Raw genomic sequence first — 20,315 nt, 5'->3', positions numbered from 1 at the left:
ACTCCCTCCGTTTATAATTGTGGTTCCACAAGAAAAAAGTGAAGAGGTTATTACCTTTTTTTTTTCTGTCCACAAATCTGAATGGGGCACTTATGTGAGAAAGGCACTTAACCATTAGGCATTCAGCTATTCATTTAAATTGTATTTTGGAGTAGTAAATTCCAGTGACAAGACAAACCTCAAGGAACTTACAGACTGAAGTTTCCCTACTTGGGTTTGGATGAGACAAGAATTGATGAGAGAGAGTTAAGGTGTGGCCAGGGGGTCAGAATAGGTGGAAAAGGACTTGGTAAGTGCTGGCCTCTTTTTTTTTTTTTTTTAATTGACGTATAACATTATATTAGTTTCAAGTATAAAACTTGATTCAATATTTGTGTATATTGTGAAATGATCACCACAATACCTCTAGTAAACATCCTTTGTCATACATAGTTACAATTTTTCTTATAAGAACTTTTTAAGATTTAGCAAATTTCAAATATACAGTTACCATTTTGTGCACTACATCCCATAACTTATTTTGTAACTGGAAGTTTGTACCTTTTGACCATCTTCACCCATTTTGCCCTCCCCCCTACTCCCTGTCTTGGGCATCCAACAATCTATTATCTGTATGAGTTTAGTTTTTCATTTATTTGTTTTTTAGATTTCACATGTAAGTGAGATCTTATGGTATTTGTCTTTGTCTGTCTGACTTACTTCACTTAGCAAAATGCCCTCCGGATTCATCTGTTTGTTTGATTGGTTGGTTGTTTTTGAAAAGCAGGTTTTCTTGATTTTTAGTCCCAGTGGAAGCTCACTCACGGTGCTGTAACCCCCACCGGTGTCTGCTTCCAGAATGTTCTCACGCCCCGATGGAGCGCCTCATAATGATGATACTGGGAACTAAGTAGGAAACAAGTGCCAAAAGGAGTTTCATACAGATCCCCTCAATGTAAACTGTTGCCACAATCACAAAGTATTGAATCCATTCTATGAACCGCCCAAACTTTTCTGTTCATTTGAGATCACAGGCCCCCAGTGGTATGGCTTTATTCAGGGCAGCGCATAGATCATTATTGCCCATGACGGCAAGTAAGTTTCAACTTGTCAACTGACTGAATAACTGTTGGGAAGTGTTGTGGCTGAGTCCACACTCAGAAGGAAAAAGTTCTGAAGTAGATTAACAGTTTCTGTTGTGGGTGTAGGATGGATGAGTGGCTACGACAATCTATCTGGCATCTCTGATTTGTAGTGATGGAGGTATTATTGCATGCACATCTTTTAGGCAGCCCTCATAAACATTACTTACTGTAGGCTACTGACAGTTTTCAGACAGAAGGGTCAAGATCATTGTTGCTGGTCAAAACTTAAGGGCAGAAACTTTGATATGTTGATTAATTCATATGCTTTATATATCAATTAAAATGAGGATAGTTTAAGATTCTCTACAAAAAAGAGAATATCTAACCTGAAAGGTACATGGCCCAGTGGCCGCTCCACCTTTTTATATAGGTTGGCAAGGGGAGTACCTAGAGGCAGAGCTGACTATGACTGGGTGACACAAACTGGCAGCCAAATAGAAGATCTAGGGTGGAAAATACTGTTCCATAGAGCATGGCTGCAATAATGTTGGAGAAAATTATAATTTGCCTAAACCATGAAAAAACTCTTTAAAAAAATTTTTTTTAATGTTTATTTATTTTTTGAGAGAGAGAGAGAGAGAGAGAGACAGAGTGTGAGTGGGGGAGGGGCAGAGAGAGAGCGGGAGACACAGAATCCAAAGCAGGCTCCAGGCTCCGAGCTCCAAGCTGTCAGCACAGAGCCCAATGCGGGACTCGAACTCACAAGCTGTGAGATCATGACCTGAGCTGAAGTCAGACGCCCCAACCATGAAAAAACTCTTAACAGCCAAGCAACATTGGAAAGAGTTAGATCTAGTTAGATCTAGTCTAGATCTAGGAAGGAATATCAGTAAGGTCTTGCTTTTACTACCCGAGACTCTTTTTAATGCGTTGGTCTTCATGCACAAGAGGAGACACACAGGCACACGTGCATTCCATTTCAGAAACTGTCCTTTAAATTCTTAAGATTATAAAGTTGGCAGAATTACACTCCCTCAGCTTGTCTAAATTAATCTTTATTTCTAAACAATAGTGATTAACTTTTTGTGAACTAGAAAAATGTTACCCTGTGAATACAAAGATTAAGTTCATAAATGGTTATGGCTATTGATTAACCTACAAAATTTGATGAGCCTTCCAAATACCGTAGCTTCAAATTTCTTTTCATCTTAAAAGGGGCATAGGTATGGAAGTGGAGACAAAAATATTCCAAAGCCCAGTGTTCCTTGTTTATCTGATACTAGAAGTTATTTTTCTCTGACTAGGAATGAAAAAAAATGCAATGTACCTCATGAATCTTCATGTTTGCATTGTTGAGCTTCTTCAAACGTCAGTTTATGATTCAAATAAGTAAATTCAGTTCTATTAAGTTATCAAATAGTCATGGGCCATGAGAAATGCAAAACTGAACCAAATATAGTCCTTGTTCTCCAGAACTTTAAAATTTGTAGGGCACAAAAGTAAATCATATTGTCAATACATACATGTACGAATGTGAACAAAATGCCATGGGAACCTAGGAGAAGAAGAGAATAAAAAATGGATTGGACAAGTGTAAAACAAATAAGAACGAATAAGAACCTGTAACAAAAACAAAACAAAGTTTTCTCCAAGGAAGTGCTCATCGAGATAGACCTGGAACAATGACCAAGATGTTTAAAGGTAAAAAATGAGGGGCGCCTGGGTGGCTCAGTCAGTTAGGCGTCCGACTTCAGCTCAGGTCATGATCTCACAGTTTGTGGGTTCGAGCCCTGTGTTGGGCTCTGTGCTGACAGCTCAGAGCCTGGAGCCTGGAGCCTGCTTTGGATTCTGTGTCTGCCTCTCTCTCTGCCCTCCCCTGCTCATGCTCTGTCTCTCACTCTCTCAAAATAAATAAACATTAAAAAAAAATTAAAGGTAAAAAATAAAAGCTCAAAGTATTGAACTAAAGAAAACAGTGTGCAAAGAAGCACAAAGGACAGAGGTGGGATGAGACCCAGTGCAGGGATTGGCAGGTAGGATGGCTCAGTGGAGGATGGAGAGGGGACATCTGTGTAGATGCATCTGAAAAGCCAAGTCAGATTCAGATCTTAGAGGCCAAGAAGTTTCAATTCCCAGACGTAGGCCCTGGGGTGCTAGTGAAGATTTCAAGTGGGAGTGGCTTCAATTGAAATGACAAGGAGAAGAAAGACAATGGAAGGTAGAAACAGTATTCGTTGACAATGAATTTTTTTAGTTTTTGTTTTTGGGTTTGGGTTTTGTTTTGTTTTGTTTTGTTTTTATATTCTCAAGTTAGTTAACATACAGTGTGGTCTTGGCTTCAGGAGTAGAACCCAGTGATTCATCTCTTATGCATGACACCCAGCACTCATCCTGGAAAGTACCTTTCTTATTGCCAATCACCCATTTAGTCCATCTCCCACCCACCTCCCCTCCAGCAACCCTGAGTTTGTTCTCTGTATTTAAGTCTCTTATTGGGGCACCTGGGTGGCTCAGTCGGTTGGGCGACCTACTTTGGCTCAGGTCATGATCTCATGGTTTGTGGGTTCGAGCCCCACATCCGGATCTATGCTGACAGCTCAGAGCCTGGAACCTGCTTTGGATCCTGTGTCTCCCTCACTCTCTACCCCTCCCCCACTTGTGCTCCGTTACTCTCTTTCTCTTATTTCTCTAAATAAACATAAACAAATTAAAAAAAATTTTTTTTTAACATTTATTTATTTTTGAGACAGAGACAGAGCATGAATGGGGGGAGGGCCAGAGAGAGAGGGAGACACAGAATCTGAAGCAGGCTCCAGGCTCTGAGCTGTCAGCACAGAGCCTGATGCGGGGCTTGAACTCACGGACTGTGAGATCGTGACCTGAGCGAAGTCGGACGCTCAACCTACTGAGCCACCCAGGCGCCCCATAAACAAATTTTTTAAAAAGAGTCTCTTCTGGTTTGCCTCCCTCTCTGTTTTTTATATTTTTCTTTCCCTTCCCCTATGTTTATCTGTTAAGTTTCTCAGACTCCACATATGAGTAAAATCATGTCTTTCTCTGATTGACTTATTTTGCTTAGCATAATACCCTCCAGTTCCATTCAAGTTGTTGCAAATGGCAAGATTTCAATGACAATGAGTTTTAAATGTGCCTACACTTAACTAACCTTGGGCTGTTGTACTGACAGCCAAAATGAGCCCAGTGCTCCAGCAGCCAGGCAGTTATTCTTTCTCATTAGCCATCTTAATAACAAGATAAATGAGTTTATTTTAATAGTAACTTCAGAATATGGAATGACGTTAATATCTTAAAAGTATGAAGTATGCTTGATTTTACACACACACACATACACACACACACACACACAGCATACAGGTGCATACTTGATTCCTTCATATCTCTTGTTCTTCCTTTTGTGAGTAACTTCCATTAACCCAAATACAAGGAAAAGAAAGTTACCAAATGAAGGCCTAAGTGATATTTCTAAAGTTTGTAGGATGTTTAATAGCATCTCTGGCCTCTACTCAATAGGTGTCAGTAGCATTCCTCCCCAATTTGTGACAACCAAAAATGTCTCCAGACATTGCCAAAATGTACTCTGGAGAAAAAAAAAAAAATCCACCACCACTCCCTGCTGAGAACCCCAGAGTTAAAATATAATATTTTTCACTATAGACAAATACTTTATTTCCCCATGCATCTAATACTGACAATTTAAAACGAATAAACTCATTTTCTTACCCCCTAATTATACTGAAAATATTGGACTAATTACTACAAACATCTTGATATTGTTTATCATATGGTATATCAATTTTATTTCAATTTAAATGGTAAAAGATCACATTTATTCAGAATTCTACAGGGCCACCTGGGTGGCTCAGTCAGTTAAGTGACCGACACTGGCTCAGGTCATGATCTCATGGTTCGTGGGTTCGAGCCCCGTGTTGGGTTCTGTGCTGACAGCTCAGAGCCTGGAGCCTGTTTCAGATTCTGTTTCTCCCTCTCTCTCTGCCCCTCCCATGCTTGCCCTCTGTCACTCTCTGTCTCAAAAATAAATAAACATTAAAAAATTTTTTTTAAACTTCCACAACTTCTATTGTGGAAAATTTGAGTGGAGCCACTAATTTAAAAAGTTCAAGCTTTTGTCTTATAAAAAATTTCTGTGTTCAGCTGTTAAAGGTTTTTTATATTTTTAATATGTCACAGCTAAATACATTTCCCAAAATCCAATAAAAACATGCAGAGTAACATCACATTTGAAATAATTTCACAGTTTACTAGTTTTAGGTGTTACAGGTTTACAAAATGCATGTTTGTGACCATGAAATGGAATAATCAGGGTCAACATTTCAAAGGGACATTGGTTCTACCTACATGTTGTTTAATTGCAGATAAATGGATGTATATATGCCCATGTGCTTACAACCCTGATGAACTTTAAAAGGTAACTTGTGTGAATCAAAAGAATGACACACGTGTTTCCTTTTTGTGTGATGTCATATTTAATTTACCCTCCAGAACAGTAGATCAATATTTATGTGCTGAGAAACTGCTTTCCAATAGTGTTGTGGAGTATGAAAAAACATGGAGAAATCAATTTCTTTATCCTGTCTCAGGAGACTTGGTGCCTTCTGTATTGCTCATGTCAACAGTAATCTCAACATTTTATCTTCATTCTCTAAACTCTGAACATTAGAAGTAAATAGTAACGTATTCAGAACGATTGAAACTGCTTTATTTGTCATCGTTACCACTGTTACTGATAAATTATTAAGCTCCTATATGTGAAATTGCAGAAATGTGCGTTGTATGAAGCGAGTTTGGTATGAATTCTCTGGAGCTTTAATACTTAAAATTCTGTGTGAAAATAAAGAGCAAGTTTGTGCAAGATTTTTACAAGTGGAAGAAAAAAACCCAGTATGTTAAGAGGCAAGAACAATAGTATCTAGTTCTACATTCCACCTATTTTATTAAGCTATCAAGCTCTTTAGTAAGTCATTTTTAGCATGTTCTAAGTGACCTTGTAAGAGTTTTCGTATTTTAAGTTGAATTATTGACAATGTCTTATTTTATCATTATACTTTTTCTGTTCACCTGACAGGACTATAAAAAAATTGATATTTCTCATCATTTTATTTTTGGCTGCTGTTAATTTTGCTACAAATACTTTTCTAAGCAAACATTGAGATATAGAAAAATTGGAACTATAATTATAGACTTTTCAGAAAATAAGTATGAGATCACTGTACATCTATATATTTCTTGTCATCTGTCCAGAACAGTACTCCAGGGAAAATTCATGGCCACAAGTATTTTCATTATTAAATGAGAAAGATTAAAAATACCTCAGCCTATTTATCAACTCAAGACTTATAAGAAGAACAAGCAGTATAATGAAGAAAAGCAGTATAATGACAAGAGGAGTAAGGACGTAATAAAAATACATAAGATGGATGACTCAGAAAGCAGGAAGAAAAGACCTGAAAATTAAATCCAAGATCTTGTTCTTTGATTAAACAACAACAAAAGTAGACACACTTCTGGCGAGAAGAATGGAAAATGAGAAAACATTAATATGCATGCTAGAAAATACAAGGGAAATAGGGCAATGAATGTAGATACCTTATGGGAAATACTGTATAAAGTCCGTGAGAATACTGGAAAATCTTGATGAAATAAAGGTTTTCTTGGAATCTGTAAACAGCCAGAGTGAACTAGAATTATGAAACCTGCAGTGTGTGACAATATAAGAAATGAAAATCTTGAAAGAACTCTTCCCCCAAAATATGTATGGCCCAACTTCTCCGACTCTGCATTTCTTCTGCATGTTTTCCCTTGGGTTTTAAAGTATTTGTAAACCTAGACGATGTTAGAAATCTTTTTATACCATTTTCAAGATGGTAATGTAAGGGCCAGAAAAAAATAAACTTGAAAGCACTTGAAAAGAAACCTGAATGATATTCTTCTATGAAAATAGGTTTAAAAACCTAGGGAAAAACACAGCAATTAAGTCCAGGAGCATGTTAAAAAATCATCAAACTAAGCTCATCTAAGGGTTGGATCAATGTAAAGAAATTAATTTTTTAAGTTTATTTATTTTGAGGTGGGGGGGAGGGGTGGAGAGAGAGGATCCCAAGCAGGCTCCAAGCTGTCAGCACAGAGCCTGACGCAGAGCTTGATCCCATGAACTGTGAGATCACTTCCTGAGCCAAAATCAAGAGCTGGACACTTAACCAACTGAGCCACTGAAGCACCTCTAAAAAATTTATTAATAAAATGCATCAAATGGTAAAACCTCTAGGATCATAGTAATAGATGTTAAAAGAGCAGTTGATAAAATTCAACATCAGTTATTGATCAAAATAAATTTTAGTAAACTAGAGATAAAAGTCTTTTTACCTCACAACACATTGAATTTGAAGTGACCCACCAGATCCTGTGAAAAAGCAACACTCCATTAGAGTAAGGAAGAAAACAAGGGTCCATGTTATTCCACCATTACTGTTCTGATGTGCTGCTACAATGAGACAAAACAACAGCATCACACAGGAACACACAAGAAGATCCAAGGCAAAGGCAGGTATGTTTCAGCTCTTAAAATATATTAACATTGGTCATTCACACCAGTGGTATTATGGATAATTTTGTATTTTTCTCTTTCAGTTTCTCTGTATTTTCTATATGGAATTTCTATTGCTCCTTTTTCCCCTGTTATTTTTTAAATAAGACAACAAACATCTATAAAGTATAGAATAGTGAAAGTAAACTATAGCATAGGGAACATAGTCAATATAATTGTAATAACTATGTGGGGACAGATGACAACCATACTTATGGTGAGCATTTTGTGATGGATATAAATGTTGAATCACTCTTTGATACACCTGAAATTGATATAATATTGTATGTCAACTATTTTAGTAAGGGCAGTTTTTTACAAGTCTATTAAGCACTAATAGAGTGGCACAAAGAAATTGTTTAATAAATGGCTAACTTTATTTTCAAAAAAGAGAGAAATCATAATTCAAAAAGGAAGAGTTTTTTTTTTTTTTTTTTGCTTTTCAAAGAATGGCTTAACTACAGATCAGTATTTTACTATCTTCAATCCTAATCACGTAAGTGACTATGTCAGAGCAAAAGAGACATGTTTGATTCTTTTATGAAGTTAAAGGCTAAAGCAAAGCTGAATCATATCTGTCTCCAAAATGGCTTTGTTCCCTGATGCAAATAATTAGCTTTGTTAAAATCTCCACACACTGGCTTTTCTATTCTCCTGATGATTTTATCCAGTCTAACATTTCCCGAGATAACTTCATCTAGTCTGACTTTGTTTTCAGGGGTAAGTTATGTGAGCTCTTCCTTCTAGGAAATTTCCATTTCACTTAATAGTGAAATTGCTAGAATGGGTCTAATATTGGCTGTCTCTCCCTCTAATACAACTTTTCCTGGCCCTGTGCCCTTGCAACCAAGGTAAGGAGAGGCTCCTCCAGGTGGCGTCACCAAACAGAAATGGGTCATCTATGATACGATATCACCCTATCCAGGAGGGGGAAGTGGTAGGACTCTCAAAGTGTTGCAGGAGTGTGGCTGTTGATCTTTTTCTCATTGTTGCTTTGAAAGTCCCCATTTTCACCAGGGTCACCCGATGTAATTTTTCCACTCATGATTTTCAAGCAACGAGGTGGAACTTGGGGGCTGAATTCATGAAGAGGCAGCATGGTAGAGAGGAAAGCCCAGACATCAACCTGCTAGGGCACTTCTGTTGGCATCTGTAGAATGCCCACTAGGGGAGACTCTCTTCCACTCATTGTGGCAATCCTCAGAGCATCTCTGCGGCTTTGCTGCAATTTCAGTTTTGACCGATGATGACCAATGCAGACACAGTGCAGTTCAGTGTGGTGGAGATAGGGTTCCAGTGACACCCTTTCGTCTTCCCCCATTGCCACCAGTGCCTTAAACACCAGCTCCTCAGTTCCCTCACGTGTAAGATGATTCGAACAACAGCAACTGTGAGGTGCTACTTTGAGGGTGCCAGAAAGAATCCAGCACACCCAGTTCATGGCAGGGGGCTCTTAATGACAGTCCTACAGATGCACTGACCAATGTAGTTGCTAGTCACACGTTCTACATAAATTAAGAGAAAATTTGGTTTCTCAGCAGCAGTAGTTTCATTTCAAGTGGTCAACAGCCAGCTATGTCCGGTGGCTACCATATTGGATAGTACAGATACAGAACATTCCCATCATCACAGAATGTTCCATTGGACAGCAGTGCTCTCTATCATTAACTTGGAATTTACACAACCAGCAGAACTCAGGGCTGACCAAAATGATTCCCTTTGAAGTGGAAGTTCTCTCAGGATGTTTATCTGTGGAGGTGAGAGTCAGGTGAGACCATTCTTGGAAGGGCGTCCTTTGTTCACCAGAGATAGAAAGGAGTGCTGTTTGTTTTCTAAATTAGGATAGCCTATCTATGAGCCAGTTACTTCAGCCCTGACAAGATAGAAAGTTGAGGCCAAGGAAAATGTCCACAGTGCACTTAGCCAGACAACGACAGAAAGGGCAGGGGAGGATTCTGACTTTGAGTCAGCAGAGGAAACCCAGAGTTCAGAAAAGACAGCTAATCTGTTTTCCAAACAGATTTTCGTAAATAACTGACAGGAGATGGGCTGCTTCTATCTAAGTATTAACCCAAATAATGCGGTTTAATCATTAAATCTTGTAGGTGGTGGCTTGATTGTTTCTCTAATATTCTAATCCGGGTCACAGAATGGCTAAGGCAGCTTTAAGTGGAGAGTGGATATTTATCCCTGCGTTTGCCTTGTGTTTTCCACTCTGAAAGAATGTTGTGCCTGCTCTTTTTTCTGGTGACTGCTATTCATGCTGAACTCTGTCAACCAGGTATGTAGCCTTGAAACTTAAAAATAGATTAACAGTTTTCTAAATGATTGACAACAAAGACCTCTTTATATTTTTCTAAATCTGCAGACGTGTTGTGGCCTGAAAGTTGAGACTATGACTGTTTTATGAGTTTGAAAGAAAATTTTAAACCCTGTAAGGTGATTGTAGTTAAACTCTCAGGAGTATTTGGGGCGATTTCACTGAAGTTCAGCATTGTGTTGATTTGAGTTGGTTAAACGTTTGGTCTTCTGTTTTGGCAGATTTTTATCATCAAATGCTGCTCTTTTTTTTTCTTTTTGGCAGATGGAGAAAATGCTTTTAAAGTAAGACTTAGTATCAGAACAGCTCTGGGAGATAACGCAGTAAGTGGAGAAACTGTGTGTTCATTTTTCATTTTGTTTGCTAATAACACTACTTTCTCTTGTAATGAGCCTCTCTGTATAGTTATGTTAAACTTGTTATATAGATTAATTTGAAAGACCTCAAATCTGATACTGTGTTAAAGTAAAAAAAATAGTAAAATAGAAATTATTAAAAAATGATTTTGCCTAAGGTATTGAATCTGCAGTGCTAGAAATCTGCTAGAAAATCTGTGAGGTTTTGTATTACACAAAACAACTGTGCAAACTTGAACATTTTAATCAAGCTGTGGAGCAAAGGGGTCCCAGTCAGGCCCTCAGGTCTGGTTTGGGCTCTGCTCCTCACCATTATGGTCATCTGAATTTTCTGAGTCTCAGTTTTCTAGTCATTGAAAAGATGGCATGGTTCCACCCATATAAGATGTTTCATAGCCCCAAAATTTTCTTATTCTAATGTGCAGTTTCTTCAGTTCCTCTCAAATATCAAAGTAACACCATGAAATATGTGCTTATGAAATTGAAGTTAAAAAATACTCATTAGGCTCAGGTAGCTGTAAGTGCAATAAAGCCTGTCGAATTAATAAGATGATTCGTGTAATTCTAGTTTTAGTATCCCTGTGTGGTCTGTGAAAATTTTCCCCAATAGAAGGTGATATTAAGATATGTCAGGGTAGAAGCAATCAAAGAATGCTACAGGTACTTAGAGGTACGTATTCTGTTTGCGGACCAGTTCACCAATATATTATTTTATTCACCCAGTGAGAAATGGTCATTGTAACAGGCAGCATTTATTGAGGATTTAGTTTAGTTTCCAGCGGGGGCCCTTCTGAGCACTTGACTCGCATCAGTTCACGTAGTGCTCACAACAACCCTCTGAGAAAGGTAGTACGGGCATTCCCGTTGTCACTGGGTAAATGAGAAAGCCGAGGTATAAAAAATGAAGCGACATGCCCAAGATCTCAAGTCAGCAAGTGACAGAGGTGAGATTTGAACCCAGGCAGTCTGACTGTAAAATTGACTCTCTCTACCACAGAGAGTAGATTGTCGGTTGCTTATCCCAGGGTCCTCTGAGGCAGGCCCTATGCTGAATGCTGGGGACACAATGGCAGATAAATCAGACCTGTCTCTGCCCTCGTGGCACTTACGCTGTTGGGAGGATTGGTTGTCCATCAAACATTCAGTAAATGAAATGGAAATGTGTAGGCTTGACAAGTATTGCAGGGAGGAGAAGCACATGGGGGCTTTGGCCTTGTCAGGGGCGTTAGTGCTCGGCACTTGCTGTGAGGTCTATAGCATGACTGCAGGTGAGCCAGAGAATAAAAGGAAAAAGGGCAGAGGGAACAGCACACACAAAGGCTTGTTACAGGAAGGAACTTGGTGAGAGTGGGGGATGGAAGGAAGGCTGGGGCTTCGGCAGCTGTAGCAGTGGAGTAGAGCATGGCATGTGATGGGCTTGGGCAAGAAGGAGAGATCAGGCTGAAGAATGTGTGGACTGCGTTAGGAAACTTCGCTATTATCTTTAAAGCAAGTGAGGGTTTTATGGAAGAGATGTTTTAGTAGAATTAGTGTTTGGAAGACAGTGGCCACAGTGTGGAAGGCAGAGTGGAGGGGATGAGAGTAGAAAAGAGGAATGGAGAAGGAGTCAAGGATGAAGCTTTAGTTTCTAATTATGCAACTGAGCAGATGATGACCCACCTATGAGTCAGGAAACCAGGTGCAGACAAGAAAATCATAGCTTTAATTTTGAACTTGTTGAGTTTGAGGTATTATTGATGAATAGGCAAGGACAGAGTGGGCTTGAGATCTACATTCCTGGGCCATTTGCATTTCGGTGAGAGTGGAAGCCTGGACTAGATGACAGTCTGAGGGAGAAAGTACAGAATGACAAGAGGAGAAGGTCCAGCATAGAGCTTTGAGGTTCTCTAAAACTTGGAGCCTTTGTAGAAAACGGTAAACCCGCCAAAGGGGCAGAGGGGCAGGAGGAAAAGCAGAATGAGCATTGCAAAAGGGAAGAGAGTGCTTCAAGTTGAAGGAAGTGTTCAGGAGTGTCAGATGCTGTTGACAGGCTGAGCAAGCTGAGGCTGAAGGCCTCTCATCATGCTGCGTCATGTGGAGGCCACTGGTAACTTTAGAGAGCCTTTTTGTGGAGTGGTGCAACTGGAAAGCAGCTGATGGAGGGAGTTGAGAATAAGTGGACGGTGAGCACGTAAAGACGTGAGTATGACGACTCCTTTGAGAGTGTTGGCTGTGAAGGGCAGGAGAGAGACACCAGTAGGTGGAGGGAGAACGACTGAGTAAAGTAATTTGGTTCTGGTGTTGTTATAATGGGGAGGCTTGAGCATTGCTAAAAGTCAGAGTCCAGTGGACAGAGGAGAGGGGAAACGGTTATCTTTCAGATCCTGAGAAGGGCAGAGGGAAGTGTTCCTAGTAGAAGTGGATGCAGTGGCCACTGATGGGAGGAGAAACACCACATCCGGCCTTTCGGGGGAGGAGGTGGATAGCATGTATGTCTATAGTGGGAGTTTTTTATTTGGTGTCAGAAAAACGGGGGAGTTTAAATTGATGACTTGAGTATATATCTGTAAATTAGGAGATAAGAACATCTGTGTGAGTGTGAGGTGTGAGGGAAAGCACTGAGTTTGTTGCAAGGGGAGCCGAAAGAGGTCCAAGATAGTCACTGTGAACCACGAGAGAGAGAGAAACTGGGAAAAGTTTTCAATTAGCAATAATTGCGCCTCGGATAAACCTCATTGGCTGCGATACTGCCACTGTGCAAAGCTAGAGAGAAAACTGATGGAGAAACCTAAGGGATTCCCAGGCAATTTGGGAGTAGGACATCATGAACTTAGAGTTAAACCAACAAACCCTGTTTTGTGACTTTCTCCATTCGTACTTGATTACTCACCGCAAATATGTGGTTAGCCACATCAGTTCACTAGGGCTGCTCTAACAAAGTGCCATGAACTGGGTGGCTTAAACAACAGAAAATTATTTTCTCTTCGTACTGGAGGCTAGAAGTCCAAGATCAGGGTCTCAGCAGGGTTGGTTCCTTCTGAGGGCTATGAGAGAAGGATCTGTTCTAGGCCTCTGCCTTTGGCTTATAGATTGCTGTCTTCCCTCTGTATGTGGCTGTCTCCAAATTTCCTGTTCTTGCCAGGACACCAGTCATACTAGATTAGGGTCTACCCTAATGGCCTCATTTAAACTTAGTCATCTCTAAAGACACTGTCTCCAAATATGGTTACATTCTGAGGTACTGAGGGTTAGGACTTCAACGTATACATTTTGCGGGGGCACAGTTCAATCCATTATATGCACACACACTCAAGTTTCCAGCTAAGAAAATGGAAAGAAAAATTGTACCAATGTTAGTAAAGGAAAGGAAGCTAAGAGAAGTAGTCAGTTTATGAGGGCAGAGAGAAAGGGAGGAATGATGTATATGTCCTGTAAATGTCCAGGATGGGATGTCCAAATGGACTATTTGTTGACGGGTTACTAATACTGCAGATTGTGAAGAAGATGATGCAATGGAAAATACACCACACTTGGAATGATAGAATGTCCAAGAAAGCCTATCCTGAACAGTATTGCGATATGATTTATCTTGGTCTCCAGTCTTTAGTGTATGAGTAAGATGGGGGTGGGGGAGAGAGAGAGAGGCAGGCACTGATTAATACCACGGTGGCCACAATTAAATTGCAATGGACCATTTTTCATCCTATGCCTTTTTACATTTTCTGTTTTACTTCTCTCTTAGTATGCCTGGGATACAAATGAGGAATATCTCTTCAAAGCAATGGTGGCTTTCTCCATGAGGAAAGTTCCCAACAGAGAAACGACAGAGTAAGTACACAGTAAAAATCTTAATTGGTTATTTGCAGTAGTATTTGAGGCATGCATTAATTCCAAATTCTATCTTGAAAGTAATTATTTAACTTCATTTTTGAAAAGGATCTCTATTTTAACATTAAAAAAACTTTTGTAATCTAGCTCACCTTACAGTTTATATCATGTTCCAACGATGCTCTTTGTTCAATAGGTGCTATGATGATAAAAACTTCTAGAGGTAGTCATATGTCATAAGCTTTTTATACATTCCTATTGTATACATATAATTTCTCTTGTAGATGGATAGATAGATAGATAGCTAGAAAGGAAGGAAGGAAGAAAGAAAAAAAAACTCTACTCTCATCGTATTAGTTTGCTAGGGCTGCCATAACAAAATACCACACCCAGTGGTGACTTAAATGCCAGACAGTTCTGGAGGCTGCAAGGCCAAGATCAAGGTGCTGGCAAGATAGATCTCATTCCAAGTCCTCTTCTCTTGCCTAACAGATGCCACTAGAACTTTGTTCTCATGTGACCTCTGTTGAGGCGGCATTGGAAGGGGGCGGAGAGTGAGTTCTCAGGTGTCGCTTCTAATGAGGACACTACTCCTATCAAGGTTGCACCCTTATGACCATATTTAACTGTAATTATCTCCTCACTGGCCCCATCTCCAAATACAGTCATATGGGGGGGGTGGGTTCAGGCTTCAACATAGGAATTTTGGGGAAGGGGAACAAATCAGTCCATAGCACTCATTTTGGAAATAAATATGTATAGGTTCATTCCACTGTTGATATCTGTCATAGCACCTTGGTTATTTTCTTAGAAGCTTTAGTACAAGTGTTAACAGTTTTACATTTTTTCTATTCTTCTGTATTTGTGATGTTTCCTTTCATGTCTATTTGTGATGCTGGTAACACTCCTGGTTTCTGTCTACTCCCTCTCTCCTTCCCCTCAAGAGGAGAAAAGGCTGACCCAATCGGTGAGCTGGAAGGAGAAGCTGTCTGTGGCTCCCTTCTCTTTAGGACCTGGCTTGCCCTTAGACAGCAGGTGGTTTTCTGTGCTACTCCCTACACTGAGTCCAGAATTAGGCCCTGCATGGGCAGGCACATATACCTGTATGTTCTGTACAGCCTTACAGGTGTATGTGCTGTTTACAGATGAGGACTGTTGCTGTTGGTAGGTGCCATATCATATAGGGTGTTAAATATCTTGCATATTACTCCTGTATGTGCGATGGGTGCCCTAGTTCAGCTCTACATGGGACACTGTAGATGAATTTATCTCCATTCAGGATTTTTTTTTAATTAGGAAGAAAATTTTCCTGCTGATTAAAGCTGTGTCCTCCAACCTGGCCTTTCATTTTGGTCTCCTAGCTGCTTTATTCTTTTGTCTAAATTCTGTAATGATTCAGAACCTGACAAATAGGATCACTATTAATTGGCATACCTGAAACCCACAATATATTATGCATGGACTGTGACTATGAAGAAGGAAACAGAAGAATAGAATTTGAGGGAGCAAAGTAAACATATGATATATGTATTTGTGTGTACACACGTACACATAAATATTTAAAAATAGGTAATATATTCACATGATTCAAAAAATTAGAAAAAGGAGGTGTAGGGGAAAAGAAAATTGTGTCCAAAGTGAACTCTACTCCTATTTTATAGAGTTGCAGAAAAACATATATTTTTGTGTTTATCATCTGCCTTTTAAGCTGCAGCACTCTTTCCACAGTTGTTTATCATAACTTTTTTCAAAAAAATGAGGTGATTGCTTTGCAGAAATTGGAAAAGGAAAAATATAAGAAACCCCCCCTCCCCCGATCATCTTACAATGCAACCCCCAACCCCTGCAAATAGTCTCTTTATCCTTTCCTTTTCTTGTTCAGCAGGTTTTACACATTGTTGTGTTCATGGTATTGTTACTTCCTCTGGGTGCCTATGTTAAAGGTTGTAAATGACTACATTAAACCAGATGTTTCCCATCGTTTCGAAAAGTTAATTTAAACATGTAACGTTTTAGATGAATTTTGTAGAATTCACTTTTGAATTTTTCTTTATGAACTTAGGGCATTGTATACATCTGTGAATATCTGATCTTGTTGACTTGCAAACATGTTTCACTTGGAATTGGGTGCACAAGATATACAGAAGCCTTTGTTGCCAGTGTCCTTTAAACAAGTGAAAAAGTGCAAAACTTTATCAGGGGTCAACAAATTTTTTCCTGTAAAAGCACAGGCAGTGTGAGAGCCAGCAGTACTGCTGTCGGGAGGCTGAGTGATGAGGGCTGCTTAATGAACCAGGAGGTGTTTAAGATGCAATTCAGTAGCTGAGCCCCATTCTACATGCACTGCCGTAAAGAAGGCTGCATCCTTACGTGAACGGGCTGCCGCTGTGGGAAAGGCAGCACAAAATGCAAGACGGGATTGAAAACAACCTTGCAGAGAGGCTGCCTCTCGCGAGTGTGGTGGCTGGATGGAAGACACCAGTAGCCCGGCTACCGGGTCAGGTTTTAACTCTTCTGCCTTAGAGAGGCCTTTTGGTGCCAGCGAGGGACAAAATAAATTCTGCAGGGGAGGTGCTATGGGATGAATTGTGTCCCCCTCCCCCCCCCAAAAATTCATGCGTTCAAGTCCTAACCCCTCATAGCTCAGAGTGTGATTGTATTTGGAGATAGGGTCCTTAAAGAGGTAATTAATGTAAGATGAGGTCCTATAGGTGGGCTTTAATCCACTATGAATGGTGTCCTTATAAGAAGAAGAGATTAGGACACAGGTGTGCACAGAGGAAAGCCCAGGTAAGACGGGAGAGGGCAGCCATCCACAAGCCAAAGAAAGAAGCCCCAGAAGAAATCAACCCTGACCACACCCTGATCTGAGACTTCTAGAGTCCAGAATTGTAAGAAAATACATTTCTGTGGCTTAAGCCACACAGTCTACAGTATTTGTTACAGCCGCCCTAGCAGACCCCTCCAGTGGCAAATACCCATTTCCGGGATGGCTTCAGGGATCCAGATCTGCGATATTCACTATTTATTTACTTATTTTTCCTCGTTGCTTATTTTATGAATATTGCAGAAAACTTGAAGATGCTGAGATGTACAGAATTGAAAATGTACAAAGTAGCTCACTAAAGATACTCAAATAATAATCATAATAATGGATACCCTCATTTTCATTCCACCTGTTATCCGGTCCTGGCTACGATATCTCTCGTATCAAGCTTGACCGCCTCCTGTGACACAGAGCTCAGTATGTCCTGAGGATGCTTTTGCATATTTGGAAACCTACGATCGATATATCCTTGATCCAGTATGACCTTGACTGACTATGCAAGAGGAGGTTTTTCCTAGAGAGAGGTCCTGGCGGCGTTCGCACAGGACTGGTAGGACACTGAACGGATCCAGTCACCCTCACCCAACCCCAGCAGGCAGTGGGAGAGAAGGCTAGAAGGTCAGAGAGGCCGGGGGTGCGGGCCTGCAGAGAGGCTGTGACATTTCCACTCCCTCCCCCATAGGTCAGGAACAGGCAGGAGTGGGTTCCAGCACGTACACACCATGCAGCCACGTGGGGTGCTGACAACTGGACCCATTCAGATGAGGTGGTGCCCATGCCACACCAGCGAGTATGTGCTTTGAGTGTTACCCTTGCTTGTGTCCCTGTCTACCTCGAGTCAGGTAGAGAATTGCTCACCGAGAGTGGAGTTGTCTGTAGAGGAGAGACCGGCATATGATGTCCTGTCAGATGCTCCCCCACCTGCATGATGGTGAAGCCAGTCACTGAGGCCTGCCTTGCAGCTGGAGAAGTCTCAAGGTGGAAGGCGGGCTGGAGCTCCTGTCATTGGGTGGGAGAGGACGGCTCTGCAAGCGGTCTGCCCTTGAATGGATTCCCGGGAGCAAGCAGAGGCTGCGGGAGGGAGCTGGATGGAGTCCCTGGCTTTGGGGCTGAGAACCAACCTCAGGGCAGGAGGAGGCAGGGGGTCAAGGCTGGCAGTGCACCACTGGAGGCCGAGCAGAGGGGGGATGGAGGAAGTTGATCAGAGTGCGTCACCTGCGTTAGGGGAAGATGCGGTGCAAAGGTCCCCAGACAGGTCCCCGGACAGCTCCCCGGGGGCCCCGCAAGGTGCTCTGAATGGAGAACGCGAGGAAGCCACCTCAACGGAGGACCCCGAACGGTGAACAGCCAGAGGGACCCATAGAGAGAGAGCCCTGGCTAAGGACAGAGAACTCTGCTGTTTCCGTCCCTCGTGCCCGCAGCCCTCTCCCGTCTCCCTTTCCATCCCTAAATGAGCAGGATGAAGCAGGTGGGGGGCGGAAGGGACACGTGCGGGGGGTGGGGTGGGGAGGTAAGTGTGCACAGAGACTACAACAGTGGTGCACTCCACTCAGGTCAGCACTGCTGGACGGAGAGAAGCTGTGTGTCAGGCAGGAAGACCGTTTTGATCCGAGTTTTGATTCACCTACCCTGATCTTTTTAATAAGGAGAAGTGACTGGAAAGCTACACCATTTGCTTCAGATGCTGTCAAGGAAGAAGGAGGCAGAGCTGACAGGGCAGGGAAAGGCAGAGGGGTGAGAAACAGAAACCTGTTTCTGCCCCGCGGTCTACTGAGGCCAGCCTCTGAACTGCATGGCTGTGCTGGAATCCGTAGAGTTGAGGAGGCTCCACTCAAGTCTACTGGGTGCTCGGCCCTGACATTAAGTTGATGGATAAAACCAGGTCCCACACAGCATAGCGCCCACATTGAGGAAGCAGGGCGTGGGAGAAGTGGTAGGCAGGTGGACTGAATGTGACCAAAACAAGACAGTTCCTTCAAAGTCATTACTTAAATCTTGATATCTTGCTTTTCTTGCTACTTCCTGGATTCTCTTCAAGGCAGAATAGAAGAGGTATGGGGAAATTTCAAAGATAGAAAGTTCTGGGTTCATTAGATCAGACTGTGTGAAGATTTCTCGTGAATTTGAAGAAGATGGCAGCTAGATGTTTTCAAGCGATTACAGTAAGGTTTAGGCCAGATTTACTAAAATAGTTTCACAGAAAAACTTAAATGTTTGAAGGCATTTTCTGGAGAAATATAATCCAAGGTTAAACTCTAGTCTAATTCCCAAGTCAGCTGGGACATTTACCTGCCCAGTTTGCTTAAATATTTATTGGCTTTTAGGATAATGTATCATTTGGAGCAACAGAGGGAGAAGTCTACCTCAGGCATGCCGTTTTCTTTCCGATTTTCACGGTGTAGAGCACGGAATGAATTTCTCCCTCTGCCTAGTTATTCAAGGACAAGTCTTGTGATCTAAAAAGGAACAACGTGCTGTTGTGTCCACGGTAAGGGGATTAATGGTCTTGTGCTTATAAAACAGCAGCCCAGCTCCTATTTAGGCCTTTGGTTTCCAGAAACAAGAGGCCTGATTCTTACCACCCCTTGGATGCAGGTGGCCCTGTCTGGCGCCATTGAGGAGAAATGGCAGGGGAGCCAAATCGTAGAGGATTAGTATAAAACCAAGGCTTTCCACACTTGAGGAAAGGGAGTGCACATTTTTACCTTTTCAGGATTTGCTTGAGAAGCCATTAGGGTATATGTAAATGTTATTACTTCATAAGAGAGTTGGGCAAAGTGATTATTGAAGCAAATTCCAATAATTCCAGCAAACCCATCTATATTTACAATTTCAAAAATGTAGCATTTCCCTTTAGTTGTGCTCCTGGCATTTAAGTTTAGTAATTAGTTTTTACGTTGAAGTATAATGGACCTACCACATTGGATTAGTCATTGGCAGACAACATAACGATGCAATGTTTGTGTATGTCGCAAAACAATCGCCACAAGAAATCTAGTTAACATCTATCATTACACATAGTTTCAGCATTTGTTTCTTGTGACGAGAACTCTTAAGACGTAGGCATTTCAGTTTACTTAATACATCAAAATAAACTTTACAAAGACGTGCTTAGCTCACTAGGTGCTTGTTGTCTGATTAGGGTTTCATTTTGTGTAAATCTTCGAGGACGTTCCATGTGGTCACATTTGGAGCAAGGCCAGGGAGAAGTCACACCCGTGGTACATAAGCCAAAATGGGAGGAATTTGTATCCTTTGGTCGCTAAGGACATTACTACTGACGTCTGTAGGACCAGTCTTCATGCTACTTCCATTTTAC

At 41.1% G+C, this 20,315-nt stretch overlaps 1 protein-coding gene and 1 pseudogene across 2 annotated transcripts in view; one reads left to right on the top strand and one right to left on the bottom strand.

Annotated features, from left to right (window-relative positions):
- Positions 1-7,201: 7,201 nt before the first annotated feature.
- The window catches only part of CLTRN (collectrin, amino acid transport regulator), a 34,313-nt gene continuing 21,199 nt past the window's right edge, over positions 7,202-20,315 (top strand). The window contains exons 1-3 of one of the 2 annotated variants that reach the window (XM_027054529.2): positions 7,202-7,647; positions 10,271-10,329; positions 14,084-14,169. In XM_027054529.2, coding sequence (XP_026910330.1) covers positions 7,590-7,647; positions 10,271-10,329; positions 14,084-14,169 — 203 coding nt within the window. In that variant the 5' untranslated portion in view covers positions 7,202-7,589. Of the gene's footprint in view, positions 7,648-9,600; positions 9,968-10,270; positions 10,330-14,083; positions 14,170-20,315 lie in introns of those variants that run through there. The other variant, XM_015071431.3, reaches the window with a different exon arrangement.
- On the bottom strand, positions 13,023-13,106 carry LOC113597760 (uncharacterized; annotated as a pseudogene).

This window comes from Acinonyx jubatus, chromosome X (assembly GCF_027475565.1).
Source record: "Acinonyx jubatus isolate Ajub_Pintada_27869175 chromosome X, VMU_Ajub_asm_v1.0, whole genome shotgun sequence".
NCBI lineage: Eukaryota > Metazoa > Chordata > Mammalia > Carnivora > Felidae > Acinonyx > Acinonyx jubatus.
This window is presented reverse-complemented; position numbering and strand designations above follow the sequence as displayed.